Raw genomic sequence first — 19,485 nt, 5'->3', positions numbered from 1 at the left:
AGATAAACCAAAATCTTAAGTCTGGTCATGTCAAAAGCAGACATAACCGAAGGGCATGTATGACAAGATGTATGAATGTAGAAAAAGCTAGGAATGTATGCCAGGATAGACGTGTGCGGCGGTCTATTATCTCTGGTATGGTGATGGTACTAGTAGTAGTAGTCCAATTCATTTAAATTCCCATCATTGGCTCATAATTATACTGTACTTTTATATTATTAATGATAAAGAGACACTACCTATATATGTAATTATTATTGTATCGATAAAAATGCTTAATGTAGATACTATTTGGTGACCCAAATAAAAACTGATTAAAGGCGTAATAGAGGTATGTAATATTATCTGCATATACTTATGTGTACTGTGTATAAATATAATATAAACTGTCACCAAAATATTGCACAATTACTGAGATTCTTTACATTTTCAACTAAAACTCGAAACTAAATATCAAATCAATCATATAATTTCAAATATCAAGGCTAAAAACGGATAAAATATGAATAATGAAGATAAACAATAGGTACTACTACCATCACGCGCCATAACCCGTAGGGGTATGCAGAGATGATGAGTCGCTACTGACGTCTATCCTGACAAAAAATCCTAGTTGCTTCCACATTCGTACATCTTAAACGAAGACCACTTTTATTGATATGTCAATTGACCATGATTCAAAATTTGAACTCTTAGAAAAAAAAAACTTTGAAGCTCTGTAAAAGGTTTAGAAAAACATGTTGTACAAGTTAATTGTAGGAAATTATATATTATGACGGCTCTTAAATAATAACACGGTTTTTATTAGTAATTAAATAGTTTATTTATCAATTATCGCTCAATTCACACTTATCGGACTTTGCACAATTCTCTCTCGATACCAAGCTTTCTATCCTCCCCTAGCAATTCGTAGTGGCGTCACCAAGCTGGCGTCACCCCAGCCCTTAGTAACACCTGACATCTAGTGGTCGATTATGTAAGCTTAGACCCCGGCGTCAAATTCGAATTCTTTGGCGTCATGGGTCGTAACACTCTCCCACCCTAGAAATGCGTTGGGTCCTCCCAACGCTCGACCTTACCCTGATGTCTCACATCATTTACATTTTCAATCCAAATTTATTCCTGCAATAAAAATATTTTTGTTACAATACTACATGCAATAGCTCAATGGTGAGCATAAAATATATTGTGCCCAAACTCGTTTTTGGAGCACACTCAGCTTGACCCTCATGGAAGCTAAAACTCTAGCGGATACACCTGATTGGGTGTATACACTTACTCATGGCTCTACCCTCGTGGGAGCCTGCAATATACTGTGCCCAAACTCATTTTGGAGCACACTTAGCTTGACCCTCGTGGAAGCTAAAACTCTAGTGGATACACCTGATTGGGTGTATACACTTACTCATGGCTCTACCCTCGTGGGAGCCTGCAATATACTGTGACCAAACTCATTTTGGAGCACACTTAGCTTGACCCTCATGGAAGCTAAACTCTAGTGGATACACCTGATTGGGTGCATGCACTTACTCATGGCTCTACCCTCGTGGGAGCCTGCAATATACTGTGCCCAAACTCATTTTGGAGCACACTTAGCTTGACCCTCGTGGAAGCTAAAACTCTAGTGGATACACCTGATTGGGTGCATACACTCACTCATGGCTCTACCCTCGTGGGAGCCTGCAATATACTGTGCCCAAACTCATTTTGGAGCACACTTAGCTTGACCCTCGTGGAAGCTAAAACTCTAGTGGATACACCTGATTGGGTGCATACACTCACTCTAGGCTCTACCCTCGTGGGAGCCTGAAACACACTGTGCCCAAACTCGTTTTGGTACACACTTTTAGCTTGACCCTCATGGAAGCTACACACTCTTAGCTTGACCCTCGTGGAAGCTAAACACTAGTGGATACACCTGGCTGGGTGTAAACACTCACTCTAGGCTCTACCCTCGTGGGAGCCTGAAATATACTGTGCCCAAACTCATTTTGGAACACACTTAGCTTGACCCTCGTGGAAGCTAAAACTCTAGTGGATACACCTGATTGGGTGCATACACTCACTCTAGGCTCTACCCTCGTGGGAGCCTGAAATATACTGTGCCCAAACTCATTTTGGATCACGCACACCCACACCTTGCTTACCCTCGTGGTAGGTTTAAATACTCTGTGTCCAAACTCACTTTGGATCACACACATACACACACACATTTCTCTACCCTTATGGGAGCTTTAAATACTCAGTGTCCAAACTCATTTTGGATCACACACATTGCTCTACCCTCGTGGGAGCTTTAAATACTCAGTATCCAAACTCACTTGGATAACACACATACACACACACATTGCTCTACCCTCATGGGAGCTTTAAATACTCAGTATCCAAACTCACTTTGGATCACACACATTGCTCTACTTTTATTTCAAGTTGCCACACGAATCTTAGTACTCTATAAGGCCTCAATTTCAAATTTCTTGCCCACATGGCAGTCAAACTCTCAAACTTATACTTATTTCCAACTTCCTCAATACTACTTGACTTGAGTATGTATCTGGCTGCTCTCATAACACCAAAATGTGTAACATTGTACTCTATTTTAAGTTTTCTCATAGGACTCAATTCAGCATGTGAATCCCTATTCGTCAACTCACATAGCACCCAAATATGTAGTATTATTCTCTTTTTAAGATTTTATATATAACTCAATTCAGTATTCATCAAACTTACTCACATAGCAACCAAATAAGTAATATTATCCTCCATTTTAACTTTTCATACAGAACTCAATTAAGCGTATGAATCAATATTCATCAAACTTACTCGTTGAGCAACCAACTATGTAATATCATACTTTATTTTAACTTTTCATAAAGAACTCAATTCAGCGAATGAATCCATATTTCTCAAACTTTCTCATATAGCAACCAACTATGTAATGGTATACTCCATTTTAACGTTTCATATAGAACTCAATTTAGCGTATGAATCGATATTCATCAAACTTACTTGTTGAGCAACCAACTATGTAATATTATACTTTATTTTTAACTTTTCATAAAGAATTCAATTCAGTTTCAGTAAACACTAACTCTCTAGTAAATCAATAAGATCTTCTCTGTCCCTCATACTTCCATCACTTTCATCTGACTCCGACGTCACTGCGTTTAAAGAAACGTATGGTCTCATTGCATCGGCTGCCACAATAGCTGTGAAGTTTTTATATCCCCGGATACCTTTAATACTCCTGATTTTATATCTATCATTTCCTATCACCGTAGATACTTTATAAGGCCCTGAATATTTATCATCCAGTTTCTTATTGACACCACTTGTTGTACAAGCTGGTGCGCCTTTCCACAACACCAAATCACCAACTTTATATACTCTCGCCCGCTTTCGTTTTCTATCATACTGCGCTTTCATTCGTATCGCAGCTTTCTGAATGTTTCCTCGAGCCCGCTGGCGTAAAGTTTCTACTGGCTCCTGGCGGTCAGAGCTTTCCATATCCGGTAGTAATCTACTTTTGAAACTAAACATTAGTTCAAACGGACACACTTTTGTCGACTCATTGATTGTATTATTAATACCTCGTATAATACTAGGAATACTCTCTTCCCATTTCGTCTGGTCGCTTATGCTGGTACGCATAGCATCTAAAATAGTCCTATTAACTCTCTCAACTTGTCCATTAGCTCGTGGCGTAGCCACAGCATTCATGATGTGTTTAAATTGTTTTCGGACAGCTAACTCTTTAAAATATCTACTTGTAAATGCTTTACCTTGATCTGTAATAATACGTGATGGAGTACCGAAGTATGCAAATATTTCTTCTAGAAGTCTAATGGTTTCCATCGAACTCACCGTTTTAGCGGGTTTTGCTATTACAAACTTACTAAAAGAATCAACTACTACTAGTAAGTATTTATATCTACGTCTCGATTGGTTAAATGGACCTAGATGGTCGATATGAATACAAATCATGGGGTTGTCGGGTTTAGGAATCGGATGAAGTTTTCCCTCCGCCTTTCCGTAGTTACCTTTTCTAAAACTACACTCTATACAAGCGCTTACATATTTTCTTATGAACCGAGTCATTTTTGGAAACCAGTACTCACTTTTAATCCTGTTTTCACAACGTTTTAAACCAATATGTCCAATATCATCGTGATTCTTTCGAACTATACTAAAGCGACCTCCGGCTGGTACTACTAATCTATCCCCGTGCAATGTTTTCCTATAAAGTCGTTCATTTTTAAATACAAAATCTGTAATCATCTGTTGATCAGCCTCTTCTGCTTGCAGAAGGCGAATGATCGCTTGTAATTTAGGGTCCTGCAGTTGTAATGTCAAGAACCAGTCAGCTTGCGCAATAATGTTAACATTTGCTGGAAGCAAATCAATAGGATTTCGACTTAACGCATCAACGTGCTTCATTTTATCTCCAGGTCGATATTCAATTTCCATGTCGAAGTCCTGAATACTTAACCACCATCTCGCTATTCTCGGAATTATATCCTTTTTTGTTAGAGTCGATTTGACTGCGATACAATCAGTAACTACTTTAAAATGTAGTCCAATTAAATATATTTTAAAGCGCTTAAGTGAGTCTACTACAGCAAGTGTTTCTAATTCATAACTGTGATAATGTTTTTCCTCTTTTGTTGTTACTCTACTAAAATAATATACCGGTTTTAAAGCATTATCCTGTTGCTTTTGTAATAAAATCCCTCCGAGTCCATTTTTACATGCATCCGTATGGACTTCTGTTTCTGATGTTCTATCGTAGAGAGCTAAAACAGGTCTGGAAGTGAGAGTACCTTTCAGTGTTTGAAATGCATTTTCCTGGGGCTCACCCCAACTCCAGTCTGTCTGTTTTCTTGTAAGCGATGTCAGAGGTTGTGCAATTTTTGCAAAATCTCTAACAAATTTTCTAAAATAACTAGCTAACCCAATGAATTGACGAACTTGATGTACGTTAATGGGTGTTTGAAAACTCATAACAGCTGCAATCTTTAGATTCCCTGGCCTGACTTCTCCTGATTGGACCTCATGACCAAGATAACTAATACTGGTTTTAAGAAAGAAACATTTACTCAAATTAAGTTTTAAATTAGCCTCTGATAAACGTATAAGTATTTTCTCAAGTAAATTAATGCCCTCAGTAATTTCTGCTGACGGAATGAGAATGTCATCCATAAACGCCAGAACTCTTTCATCTCTTAGTTTGCCTAGTACTCTATTAATTAAGCGTTGGAACACTGCCGGACCATTGGCTAATCCGAATGGTGTTTTCACATACTCGTACTGTCCATCAGGGGTTACAAATGATGTTTTATGAATAGAGTCCCCAGCGATTGGAACTTGATGATACCCCTGAGCTAAATCCAAACTTGAGAAATATTTAGTACTTCCCAATCGACTGAGTTGGTCCTCGATGTGAGGCAGTGGGAAACGGTCTTTAACTGTGATAGCGTTCAACGCTCGATAGTCAACACACAGACGGTAATCGCCAGTTTTCTTTTTAACAAGAATAACAGGCGATGCGTAATTTGAATTCGATTCTCTTATTATGTTTGCGTCTAACAAGGCTCTAACCTTGGAGCGAACAACTTCATTTTCTGCATAGGATAAACGATAAGGCCTGTAAAATATAGGTTTATCTGTATTCAAACTAATTGACATCTCTGCCATATTGGTGGTCCCCAGATCGTACTCGTGATCTGCAAACACTTTTGTGTGTCTATTTAGAACTGTCAACAGTTCATTCATACTATCAGATGGTATTTCGCCAACTTGGATATCTCCTACTCTCACTCTCATAATACTTGTATGTGGCATTTGGCCTGACATGACTCTCATAGATGTATTCTCACGGTTAACTTTTTCTCTCGGAACATGTTCTGCACATAAGTCAGCACGAGTGATGACTTGTCCTGCACTCCATTGAATTTGTTCGTGACCCATATTGGAGACAGACATCAATCCTCTCTCTCCAGTCATGATGGTGGCTGGTAACATGTAACTTATCTTACCTAACTCAAAGTATCGTGGCTTCGTACAAACCGTACCTCCAGCATTACCTTTAATAATCACCAGAACATATCTCGATTCCCCAACATCTATCACAGTATCTTCCTGCAACTCCACTGTGATGCGAGGATCTTCGCAAACATTTCTCCTCTAAGTGGTGTGTTTGATCCATTTCTAACCGAGCCATGCCTTGACTAACTGTAAATATTACCTCACTGTTATTGATGACTGGCTGCCCAACAATCAGATCTGCATCTCTCATATCTGCATCAGATACAAGTGCCCTTGTATCCATCTCGATCCCATCTATCTGAAGACGGAATATTACTTCACCTAAGGAGAAAGTGATACCTCCAGCAAACCCAATAAGAGGCTCAGTTTTTACTGATCTCCTTAGCTTCAAGGCCTCTGCTATTTTTGATGATAATATATTTACCTGGCTGCCACTATCCAAGTACACCCTCACAGCGTGGTTGTTAATTTTGCCCACTTTATAAAATATATTATCTGGCTTTCCGATCAACATTACCTTTGACTTCTCCGGGACTGACTTACGACAATCTTTGGCCAAATGTCCCCGTTTCGAGCATTTGGTACATGCCCTCTGGTCCCGCAGGCGGCACTCCTTCGAAATGTGCCCCCTCTTCCCACAGTTATAACAGGTCACCAGTGGGGCTGGCAGCACACGAGAAGACCAGTTACGGCTGTCTCCAAATGTCCTTTGTGGGGCTGATCGGACAGCACCTCTGGTACCTGCACTTCCTGAGGGCGTCTGGTACCCATCCAGTGAAGACAAGAATCCTGCATACAATTCTTGCGGAGTCGAGCACTGGAAAGCCTTGGCGTTCGCCTGCAGCTCGACCGGTAGACCCCGAATGATGCAGGATATCGCATCCTCATCGTCTATCTTGCATCGGTGTACCAATGCGAGCTTGGCGTGGAAGTAGTGAGTCATGGACTCTCCACTGGTCTTCTTCCTCGCCACTAGCTCCTCCAAGGCTTCCGCAAATTCATGCCGTCTCGGAAAAGCCCTCGCAAGCTTGACCTTCCAGGCGCCCCACGACAGATCGTAGTTGTCGAGCCGGTTGAACCAGTCTCTGGCTTGGCCCGACAACTTGGACTGCATGAAGAACGACTTGGTGTAGTCGTCCCATCCGTGTATGGCGCCCAGTTGGTCGATCCTACGAAGCCATAAGACGACATTTGTGCTCTTGTCCTCGGGACTGAAAGGAGGAATAATGTTTTCCCCTCGCACCTGCCCCAAAGAAGACGACGCGTGCCTTGGCGGCGCAAAATGGATTTGGGAGAAATAGCTCTGCACCATCCCTTGAAGCTTCTCCTCCATCAGCTGCCTTAGGATGGTGTTCGCTGACTCCCCCTCCGAATCTCTATCCGTCTCGAGCCGCTGACGCTGATCCTCCTCCGGGTGGTAACGATCCATTTCCGCACAAGTGTTCTTATCCGAAACTTTGGCAATTAAATTGTCCGAAAATCACGAATAAGGCACCAGAAATATTAAACTAAATAATGTCCTACACGATGTGGCGAAAACGTCCAAAAAATCGGTGGCATACACAAAAACAATCAACAGGTTGTAGCGTAGCGTCAGTAAACAAAGAGAACAAAGGCACACACAATTTAACTCTCGATTTTCGCAATTTGGATGAATCCCACTTCTGAATTTATGACGGCTCTTAAATAATAACACGGTTTTTATTAGTAATTAAATAGTTTATTTATCAATTATCGCTCAATTCACACTTATCGGACTTTGCACAATTCTCTCTCGATACCAAGCTTTCTATCCTCCCCTAGCAATTCGTAGTGGCGTCACCAAGCTGGCGTCACCCCAGCCCTTAGTAACACCTGACATCTAGTGGTCGATTATGTAAGCTTAGACCCCGGCGTCAAATTCGAATTCTTTGGCGTCATGGGTCGTAACAATATACAATAAAAATATTTTATTTTTTATACAAATAAATTATTGGGGCCTCGGGTGTAATGGTTGGCGCGTTTGCTTACCAAGCAAGAGGTAGGTAGGTAGGTCTCAGGTTCGATTCCCGACATGGTTGACATGAAATATTTATTTAAACGGGTGTTTTCGCACTAGAATATTTCATAGTTCCTAGGCCGGTACCTGAAGCATAAAACTGATCATCTTACCTTCCTGTAACAAAAACAAGATACGCTGCGATTGTGCATCAATGCAGTGTCCTAAGCACCATTAGGCGCGGAAAGGGAATGATGATGATGAATTCTTGGGAACATACAACATATCCAAAATTAAAAACAGCCTTTTGACATTTTGCAACCAAACCCGCTTTATTACGACCTATAGCTCAATCACAAATAAGTATCGACGCGCTTAAAAATATGCTAAGCATATTATTAAACATGATAAAGTTATCGCAGTCATAAGTCAACGCGTGTGTAATCTCTAAGTAAACGCTCGAGTCAGTTTGTTTTTTGTTTTCCTAGTAAATAAATACAGTTCATTGGCAAAAAATCGGAGTTTACTTAAAAAAATAATACAATATATTGCATTTGCAAAATAGTAAGGAGTATTTAATACGAAAAAGTAAAAATTCAATTACAATTTCTATGGCGACTGCTTTTTTTACATTTAGCTCGCCAATCGCCGGCTCAATGCCATGCATAGCATGATAAATAATAAATAAAAATAGCAGTTTTTTAATGTTTTCCATATTAACAGCGGTGAAATTTAAATATGTGATTGCGCAGCAGGATTATACGTCGCGAAACATTAATATTTTGACATTTAATATTAGGTGTTCACGGATGTTCCATCAGGATCGCAAATATGATAAACAACCACGGTGAGAAATTGTTATCACGTCGCCTATTAGCACATCGATAGTTATTAATGATTGAGCTTCTGGCCACTGGCCAGTGGCCTGCTACGCGGCTTTCATAAGAAAAAGACATATCTTTTTATTTATTGCGTTTAGTCAATTATAGTAAAAGCAATAATTACCAAATCATAATAAATCATTATTAATATTAATAATACGAGTAATTTATCGGGTCAATAGTCAGCTTGTTTTGCGATACGGATTAAGAATATTGTGTGAATACATCTTAGTCAGAAATAAAAGATTTGATAAATATATTAAAAATAAATGTCACGTAAAATTTTTGTGTCAATTAATAAAATATATGTATCCAATAATGATGAAATGCATTGTGTTTTTTAATATCTCATCACCATTATCATCATTTCCTTTTCGTACCTAATGGTGCATAGGGCACTGCATTGTTGCAGCAATCATGATCATTTTTGTTACAGGAAGGTAAGATGATTAGTCTTACGCTTCAGGTACCGGTTTAGGAACTATGAAATATTCTAGTGTGAAAACACTCTTTAAATAAATATTTGTTGTCAACCAAGTCGGGAATCAAACCCGAGACCTCTTGCATGGTATGCAAACGCGCTGACCATTTCACCATGAGGCCGACAATTCCGCTGAAGGTTCCGGGCTCGATTACCGGCGAGAACACAAAAAACTTAATGCGAATTTTCTCAAGCCTGGGTATTCTGTGTTGTAATTCACCACTGTAATTGGGCATCCTGGTCTGTTGTGGTGCTAAAAAATGTTTTTGTTTTTTTAATCCTTTATTTTTTGTATGTAAAATTTTAACTCCAGTGTCTTAATTAAAGTTATCATTAAAATTGATTAGGTAATTTATTGATGTAATAATATATATTTACATACAAGTTATTAATTAAAAATACTTGGAACACTTATTTGTTTGACCAATTAGCACTTTCACCCTCGAATGGGCATCTTCAGACTGGTGAATATTATACAGTGTAAGGATAATTTATTTAAAACTAAATATTATCTTAAGTGAAGGTACTTAGTGGAAGTGTATCAGGTATTTTTAATTAGTAACTTATATGGAAATATAAGTTATTACATCATTATAATGGAATTGCATCAAGAATTGACAATTAATAATTTAAATCAAATAAAGGTGATTTATTATTACCATATATTTTATTATTTTGTCCTTATTATTATTATTATTATTATATATTTTTTTAAACTCATTTTTTTGTTTTTGAAGTAAATTTTGATAACTAACCTTGAATACTTATATACAGAATAATTATATTTTAAGTAGGTACGCACGTAAAATGACAAATATTAATATTAATATTTTTGTAGATTTCCGTTACATACTTGACCAGGTAAATATTCGTGGAAACCAGAGTCTCCCATGTGTGGGTGTTTAGAAAAATGGTTATTCTAACTGGTTTCGAGGCGTTTACGCACTGTCATTAATCGTCTTATATAATTACCCGACTACCTCTACTTGCGAAAAAGTAGAACGCATCGTATTAAGTTTCTATCATTTTTTATTGTATGACATGTGCTTTGAATAAAAATCCATTAATTCATTGTACACATATGTAATACGCTTCCATTGAAAAAACTTTTAAGCATTTTATTCATTTTATTTCTTGCATTGTCTGTTTATACGTATAAGTATAAATCAATAATCATAAATAACTAGCATCGTTTATTGAAAGGAATTAACCAATAACAAAAGGAAATTATGTAATGCAGCAACACAGAGGAAAAGTTACTCGACATAATTAGTAAATGAAATTTAGATTAAGATATTTCTTTTTCGTAAATTAATATCAAAACATGAAATTCCTACTTTTTAATTGCTCTGTAAAACATGTTCAGTTTTTGACAGAAAACAATCATTGGGTGAATTTATTCTTGTGCATTATTGTAGACTACAAAGACAGATAAAAAATATATTCATCTATTATCTACCAATATAAATTAAGTAATTAAACCGTGTTTACCTATCGCTTGATAATTTTTGATAAACTAAGATAAAACCGTGTTCAATAAACACGAAACAATTGGATATATTAGGCAGGTGTATATTTAAATTGACTGCAACAGAGGAGAAAAACATTTTTATGGAGGAAATATGGAAATGTGCGCATTTACAGGGTGTATGATCTGTCATTGGCTGGTTTAAAAAATCGCTTAACACATTGTCTAACATTAACCGTTCTGCTTATGTTTGAACATCCACATTTCATCAACACTTTTCTCTTTTGACTTTGGAGTAAAAGAGCAAAAACATTTATTAATGTGGATGAGATTCATCTGTCTAAATTATTTTCCCTACCAGGTAACGTCTGAAAATACTATATACTTTTTATACTTCTTATATTTTGCGTATTGTATTTTGTGAAATATTTTTCAAATCATTTAAATAAATATATTTTTATGAAAACGTATTAATTTATTTATAAATTTATTGCATGTACGCACATGCAAATTTGTGAGCAGGGAATCCATATAACACTAGAGCATTTATATATTTTTATTTTATTTATTATTTAGTCTTAAAATTATACAAACATTACATGAATGTTCCTTTATTTATTATATCTAATTATCATTGAAATATAAACTAACTTTTCATATTTCTTAACAATATCCGTATGTACACTTGAAAGCTACCACAAAAATATTGCAGAGAACGGGAGAACAAAACATTTGAAACAAATTCACCATATTACAAAACACAGTTTAAACACTAATATGGAGTTTCTTCTGATCACGTTAGTCTCCATCTAACATGGCTCAGCCTACTCTAAAATGGAGATTTTTTGTGTCTGAAATTATAAGCAGTTTTATAACAATATTGAAAAACCATAATCAAAATTTTTTATCCTTTTTTTTACTAAATCTTGAGAACATTATATTACCTAAAAGTCGTTATTACACACAGTGAAAAAAAATTGTGTATTTATCATTTAATTATTATTAAACTAATATATTTATATGTGAGTATTCCAATTATAAGTCAAAATTTTGTTGAATGGGTTACAAATTTTTGTACGTACAAAGTTTTACGAATACACGCGGATCTGAAATTAAAAATTACCAATTGATTGTGAAATCTTTTTTAAACACAAATAAATTTGGTTTGCGTTGTCAATCTGTAATTATTAAAACGTTTATTATTCGGAACACGCGTATAAGACAAAGCGATCCTTAATTATAATAATTTCTCGATAAAATCACAAGTGAACCTCTTCAACTGTGTCAGAAACTATTGATAAATACCAGATCTGTCATATGGAAGCGGGATTCTTTGTTAATGTTTATAAACTATAAAATCCGCAACACATGTTATTTTCATCGAACAAAATAAATGAGTTTATTAAAATGTATTTCTCCCGTCCCGTGTCTCCGTGTGAAATATATAGCAAATAAAATCTTTACAAAGTGTTTTCGACTCGATAGCTTTAAACATAATAGCTGCTTTCGGGTAAAAATCCTAAAAGGGGAAATCGAGTAGAGATAAGTCCACCTCATAGTGCAGTAGTTGATGTTCGTCTACCGTGCTTTAGGTCTCGTGTTCGATTATCTGCATATATACAATATTAGTGTAATATATTTACTAAACATGTGTTTTTTCTCTGTAATGTTTCATAGTCCCGGGCTGGCGCCTGGCTGACATTTTGTCTTTATACGCATGTATATTACAAACTAGTGATCGCTGACACGCCCTATGCACTGTTCAGTGCGGATAAGAAAATGATGATGAATTTTGAAATAGTGCAATTAATTTGGATATTATTATGCTTCTTAGAGGGTAAAGCCACTTCAGAATTTTAAGCCGCTTAAAAATCTTTAAAGTTAACCAAGAAGGAAGAAGAAGAAGAAGAGGACAATATTTACTTGAAAGGCCAAGTGTATGGTGCTGGCATTGTAAATTGCAGGTAAATTTCTATTGTTAAATGTTAATTCAAACTGTAAACACGTTTTTCTCGACACATGTTTTTTAAACTGGCCGGACATAATGGTAACTCGGCCAAATATGCACTGATTCATTTGAAATTTAAATAGTACGTTTTCAAATACATTCTCCATTGAACTGCGTACGGGTTTGCGAATAGTTATTAACTTTTTTTGTTATAAACAGGTTGAAAACTACAGGAGAAATCTTTCCAGCCGCGGAACGCTATGTACAAAAGATACTCTGCGGTTTTAGGCTCTGTCCCCGCCATTTACTTATTTAAAAAAAAATGTTCTTCAATCTATGTTTAATAAAATTTTCCAATTTGATTTTTTATTAATTTCATTGTGCTCTTTAATTAAAAAAAAAAGTTTTTTATAAAGCGCTGGAGTGGCTTTTCCTCTTGATGTCGAAATTTGGTAGGTTTCAGTTCAGAAATAATAACTCTAAAATTTTATGTCAAGAGTAAATAATGTTGTATCAATATTCTACATCTGTGTTCCTTCGTTTAAAAAACCTGATTCTCATATTGCTTCCAAAATATTCACATTGTTCTTTGATACTAAGAACTTCAGTCAACAAACACATATTTGTGGCAGTATTTATGGGTATAGTACAATGCTGTAATTACCGATACATTGTCATTATTTTATACTTTACTATCGTTTTTTGTATGTAATATCAGTCCTAATTATCTTTTTTATGGTTCAATTATAACGGATCGCCATATAATATTAGTGTTTTCATAACTTCCAGTTTTTAAAAAAAGATTCGCAATGTACTTGAGTACGAGTTTTAGGTATAGAAAACATGACCATAACCATATCATTCTATATCCTCTTCCCGGTTGGAGCATATGGTATCCACAAACAGTCTTTAACTCTCTTTATTGGATTCTAAGACCTGTGCATCCTCCTAAGTCAGGTCTTCATCACGCAGTTTGGACACGACTGCGACCTCCCGACAAGCTGACAGCAGTTATCGAAAAATAATACAATAAACCAGTAAAAACGAATGAAAACTTGCAATATAATGTCAAAATAACAAACAACTGCTAGTCAAGTATAAAAACAAATTAGATGTTAAATATTAAAAGAGTCTTGTAATTATTTTGGTTTATTTTGTAACATACAATTGATATATTTGTCGGCCTCGTGGTGTAGTGGCCAGCGCATTACCTTACCATGCAAGATGCCTCGGGTTCGATTTCCGACATGTTTGACGTGAAATATTTAATAAAAAAATGAGTTTTTACACTCGAATAGTTCATAGTCGCTGGACTGGCAGGTGAAGCGTAGGACTGATCATCTTACCTTCATGTTAAAAAAAAGATAAAGACATGCTGCGTTGTACCAATGCAGTGCCCTATGCACCATTAGGTGCGGAAAGGGAATTATGCTAATGACGAATTTATGCATTTTGGCCAAATGGGGAATTGTTAATTTATAATAAAGCGTTGATTTTTATTGTTTGATCTCACCGAGAATTAAACCTTAAACCCCCCATACGAGAGACTAATTTTGACCATTGAGGTCGTTCATGTAAACCATTTAATGAAATATTTTATTGATAAAAGTTTTGTTATGAAACTTATTTTTTAAACCTTTCAAAAACATATAGGTAATAAAATATTTTGAATGTGTCCAAATCTTTGTAGACAAGGGTTGGATTCAACTCCCCGGGGAGCTGTTAATATTAATTATAAACCAGCCAATGACACGTCATAAGCCCTGTAGATGCCTAGATTTGTATATCACCTTCTCTAAAATGTTCTTAATCTCTGTTTTAATATGTTAAAATAGGTAGTAATTAGATTTTCAGGAATGTAGCAAAAAAATACTATAAATGATAGAGATGCTAAATAAGATGATACTATTATGTAATCTCTTCTTCTTGTTGGATATTAAAGAAGGCTCTTCTGCCAGAGAGGGTGGACTGAAATTTAGAACTACACATCTCGAATAATAAAATCCGAAACAAGAGAAGTAATAATACATTATTGTACTTTTCAGAAGGCTGAATTATGTTATTTTGACTATTCATTTATACAATGACACAAAATAATCAAAATTACCAAATGAATTATTTGATTTATATCCCATTTTAAATGGTTAAAATAAAATATATTTTCAGAGTGGACGCAAAAAACATATTAAGAGATATGTGTGTAAATAGTAAATACCTGAAAATATACAGTCGTTTCAAAGGTACTCTGCCGAAGGATCATCTATATTCTGAAACCGTATAGCTTATTATTATAATTAAAAGAAAGTAATAAGGTGTAAATAGTTTACCATTTTCTTTGGGTTTAAGCGCGAAAATTCGAGAGGTCTTCAGACAGGATTCTGTAGAACTGGATCCAAATGAAAATGCACAGACTTGCAGATCACACCTATCACATGTCTAAGACGAGCCTTTATATTATGTCCGCGTAGTCTGACGACTACTGACAATAGACACGGTAGCACGAGATTATATCACAATGGCACTGCTGGCTGCGATTGCTGGTCGGGTTATTGGAACACGCGATGTGTTTGTATTATATCTCCTGCGAGTCTCGAGAGATTATGAGCTGGTCCCGTTAACGTCCATTCCGCGTCACAGCTCCATCGCACTAAAGTAAAGAGTAAAGAGTAAAGAGTGGGTTTCCAAATACGCGACACGCGGAGTAGGGTCCGCTGATGTGCAATCAGCAATCAGCGCGTTCCTGACTGATAATCTCAATTTACCGTATTCATACTTTATAAATGCACCAGGCACGTATTGGGATCTTTGCAAGATAAACAAAATATAATTGCCATTGAAGATAGCGATACAGCCAGCATATAATATGTGTTAGTTAATTATTTTCTTAATTTAAAAAAAAAAGAAATTATTTAACTTTTTGTACATAATGTTATTTGTACATTAGCGGGCTTATTGCGAAATGGCAATTTCTTCTAACCAACCAATAAAATAAAAGTTTTGTTTTTATAATTCAAGTTACAGAACATATTCAATAAAAAAATAAATTAAAAAGCTATAGATATATAAAAATAGAAATAAAGGAATTTGTTTATAAATTACCTTAAATCAAAACTATTACTCAACGGAAAAAAGGAAAAAAGAGGAAAAAGGAAAGGAAGAGAGATTAAGGAAGAGAAAGGAGATTTTTCTTCAGACGTGATTTAAACAGAGATAATGTAGTAGCACCTTTGATGGTGGATAGGAGATGATTCCACAGTCGAGCCGCATGGACAATATATGAGTTAGAGAAGAAAGAGGAATTGTGGATGGGTATTAAGTGAGTGCCTTGAGAATTAGAACGAAAAGGTCAACCATGAACTGATAAGCGTTGAAATTTTTCATGCAGGTATATAGAAGCGTTAGGACTATGAAGTACATTGAACAGAGGTGAAAAGGAGTTATATTCTCTCCGCTGTCTTATTTTGAGTCATTTCAGTTGCCTACGATAATCAGAAATGTGGTAAACTTTACTTGGTTAACTGTTGAAAATAGATATAATTTTTCATTTATTTATTTCAAATACAAACAGATGTACAGGTTTAATAAATATACATAAAAACAAAAAAAAATGTATACATAGTAGGGCCTGCCACCTAATAATATGTATTCACTAAATTATACTACAATAAAGTGACGATAGTTTAAACTATATAAATGATAACTATACTATATTTTAAAATAAAAGAAATACGGACAGAGCAAGGAGATAGTGGGAAGAAAAAGAAGGAAATTAATAAGGAGTGGTTAAGAATGATTGAAGGAAAGTAGGAGTGGTAAATTGAATTTGATTTAATGATTAAGAGCAAGAAAAGAGACAAAACGCTTATTCTCTGTTATTCTGAATCAAGCTTATTAGTTCTCTTCTGTACCTATTATATGTTAGAGTGTTAAATATATCAAGACTGTTAAAATTCTTATTAAATACTCCACATTTACGAGGGATGGGAGAATGTTTTCGATAGTTAGTTTTAATATTACGAATATAGAAAATATCAGACAATCTAGTTGGTCTGGAGGGGACACGGTAAGCAAGTAGATGAATTAGTTCTGGGGAATCAAATTTATTATTTACAATTTTGTAAAGCAGGATCTGATTGAAAATATATTTTCTGAGTGTTAATGAATCAAGGCTATGAAATTTTAAAGAAGCTATGTAAATTCGAAATTGCAAATGAAATTTGCATTCTACGTGTTTCAGGAATTTACATGTACAGTTTTACTTGTTTAGTTAACATGAATGGGCGGTACAGCAAACACAATATATTTTTCTATCAAATGTGTTTTCAACCAAACTTCTTTTCTAATTGATAATCTGTTGATATATATTTTTTTAATGCAATAAATATTATTCTACATTAATTTAATTATGCTATCTTATCAAATGCATGAACTAATACATATTTCAACATTTTTTGAGCATGTTTAAATGTTTGCAGACTGGCTGGATATCTTCCCTAGGGAGCTTTTCAGATATAAATTTGTTGCAACAGCGAGGGAAAACATTTTTGTAAAGAAAGAATATTTTTTGAAGTCTAGGCATTTACAGGGCTTATGACCTGTCATTGTTTAAATGGGCCGTTCCCTTGTACGTGAATTGGTTGAGCCGGATGAATTTCTCCAACATGATAAAGGTTTTAGTTCTTTTATTTCACAAAAATCAACAGAGGAAGATAAGGCATGGAATGCTCTCCCAGCAGAGGTCCGAAACTGTGAGAGTAAAGTGATGTTTCGGAAGAAACTTAAAACGCACTTGTTATCTAAATCATTTGAATAAATCCTTAGCATGTGGTGACAAAGTACATTGTTTTTCTTAAATTAAAAAAGTTTAAATTATATATATCTTAATACATATAATTCCTCTGTACGTGTGATGTTACCGAACTCCTCCAAAACGGCTTAAGCGATTTACGTGCGGTTTTCAGAGAAATATAGATCTTTGCACTGTGCGTGTTCGTAGATATAAAAATCTTCAATCTAATATGTAAAACAGAAGTAAGGAGCATAAATGTTTTATTCATCGATCTACCAGGGTTGCATTCGAGAAGAATGCATTTACAAAAAATGGTAAATTGTTATTTTTTTGTGTATAAATAAGTTTGTTTTTCAATGTTTACAAACAGCATTTAATTTTTGTGGATCTAAATCAGTTTTTTTCCCTAAATTCATTATAATTTCTACGTATCCATTTATTTTTACTGGATTTTCGGTAATAGTAAAATAATATTAAATTTAACGCATTTTTAAAAATCGTATTCCAACGTAAGTACACCCTCCCCCCCCTGTTGGTGAGAAAACCGGAGTTTGATGTTTGCAAAAAGAATGCCATATTTGAAAAAATATTTAGTTTTGTTTTGGAATTCAACCATAAATAGGTACCTAGGTACCTACTTAAATTCAATATTCAATTAATATTATCAATTTTTAGTTTTGGAATTTAATCACACACCTATTTATCAACGAAAAGTCTTTTTCCTTTTATCCAGACAGCTTTTGTACGCTTTCATGACACAATCGGACATTTTTCTTTCAATTTCTTTTGGTTTCAAATTAAATGGCAAGATTGCGTCAAAACCCGGCTGGCGGTTAAATAATGACTAAGTTCACGTTAGGCGTGAGTTGAGTGCCATAATTTTAGAGGGCTTAAGGTAAAACGCAGTCTTATTTTTTTTTTTTTTTTTCATTAACACGTATTCCCGTATTTTCTCCCTGGATTATGGCACTAGTGCAGTGATTTTTGCATGATTTTGATTTGAGCACGACAAAGACTCTTGGGCCCGGTTGTTTGATCGTTAATAAAAGTGGAGTTTTACTATAGTTTAATTTATTAACGAATTCGGTTTTACTATCGTTCTACTATCAATGCGTTGTTTCACCAGCGTTTTTACTTAAGGAAAATGAAACCGCTGTTTTTTCAATTCCAAATCTCAAAAGTGGAATATTATATTTTATTCATGTATTACACATTGTCACACTATGGAATGTGACTTTGCAAACGTCAAAAAAGCAAACAAATTAAACCACGTGACAACATGGCATGTTTAAACGCAATAAAATAACATCAGTAAACAGAATTTTAGAATTATTATTATTTATTTATAAATTTATTGCAAAAAAAAAAAAATTTATACACATACTTAATAACAGGGAATCTATATAAAATCAATTAATGTAAAATGAAAACGGACTGTTTATGATTGTCTCCATCTAACATGGCACTGCCTATTATAAGATGGAGATTTTCTATCTTTAGAGCGTAAGTAATCCTATACTTATAAAACAATAACATAAAATTTCCTTATCTTTTTTATACATTCATAATTAAACTTACATATAATTGCTTTATAATATGGAAACTTCACTGGTCCATTAGAGTTAAGTCTAACTGGGTAAAATATTAAACTTTGTAACTGTACTGTATGTTTCCTAAATAAAAGAAAATAAAAATAAAAAAAACTACTTAATTATAAATGCCTAGCTAATCAAATTTAATAAATTAAAAATTATTATTATACAAATATAAAGTACATATATGTGCCAAGAATACATGTTACTTAAACATAAATAATATAGTTTAACAAATAATAAAACAAATATAAAGCAATGAAGTACATAAAAATATAAATAATATGTGTACCAATTATATAA

At 34.8% G+C, this 19,485-nt stretch overlaps 2 protein-coding genes across 2 annotated transcripts in view; both read right to left on the bottom strand.

Annotated features, from left to right (window-relative positions):
* Oatp33Ea (Organic anion transporting polypeptide 33Ea) overlaps positions 1-15,450 on the bottom strand; it is a 36,812-nt gene extending 21,362 nt beyond the window's left edge. Inside the window, exon 1 of the mRNA XM_088225913.1 lies at positions 15,129-15,450. Coding sequence (XP_088082039.1) covers positions 15,129-15,131 — 3 coding nt within the window. The 5' untranslated portion in view covers positions 15,132-15,450. The remainder of the gene's footprint in view (positions 1-15,128) is intronic.
* LOC148281903 (uncharacterized) lies at positions 778-7,978 on the bottom strand. The gene is made up of 2 exons (XM_088225914.1): positions 6,563-7,978; positions 778-1,122 (listed from the first exon to the last, which is right to left on the bottom strand). Exons 1-2 carry the CDS (start codon positions 7,472-7,474, stop codon positions 1,117-1,119), a joined length of 918 nt encoding a protein of 305 aa, XP_088082040.1. The 5' UTR covers positions 7,475-7,978; the 3' UTR covers positions 778-1,116.
* Positions 15,451-19,485: the final 4,035 nt, after the last annotated feature.

This window comes from Micrasema longulum, unplaced genomic scaffold, assembly GCF_059751315.1.
Source record: "Micrasema longulum isolate JH-2025_06_02 unplaced genomic scaffold, ASM5975131v1 h1tg000401l, whole genome shotgun sequence".
NCBI classification, from domain to species: domain Eukaryota; kingdom Metazoa; phylum Arthropoda; class Insecta; order Trichoptera; family Brachycentridae; genus Micrasema; species Micrasema longulum.
Note: the sequence above shows the minus strand (reverse complement) of the source record. Positions and strands in the feature narration are given on the sequence as shown.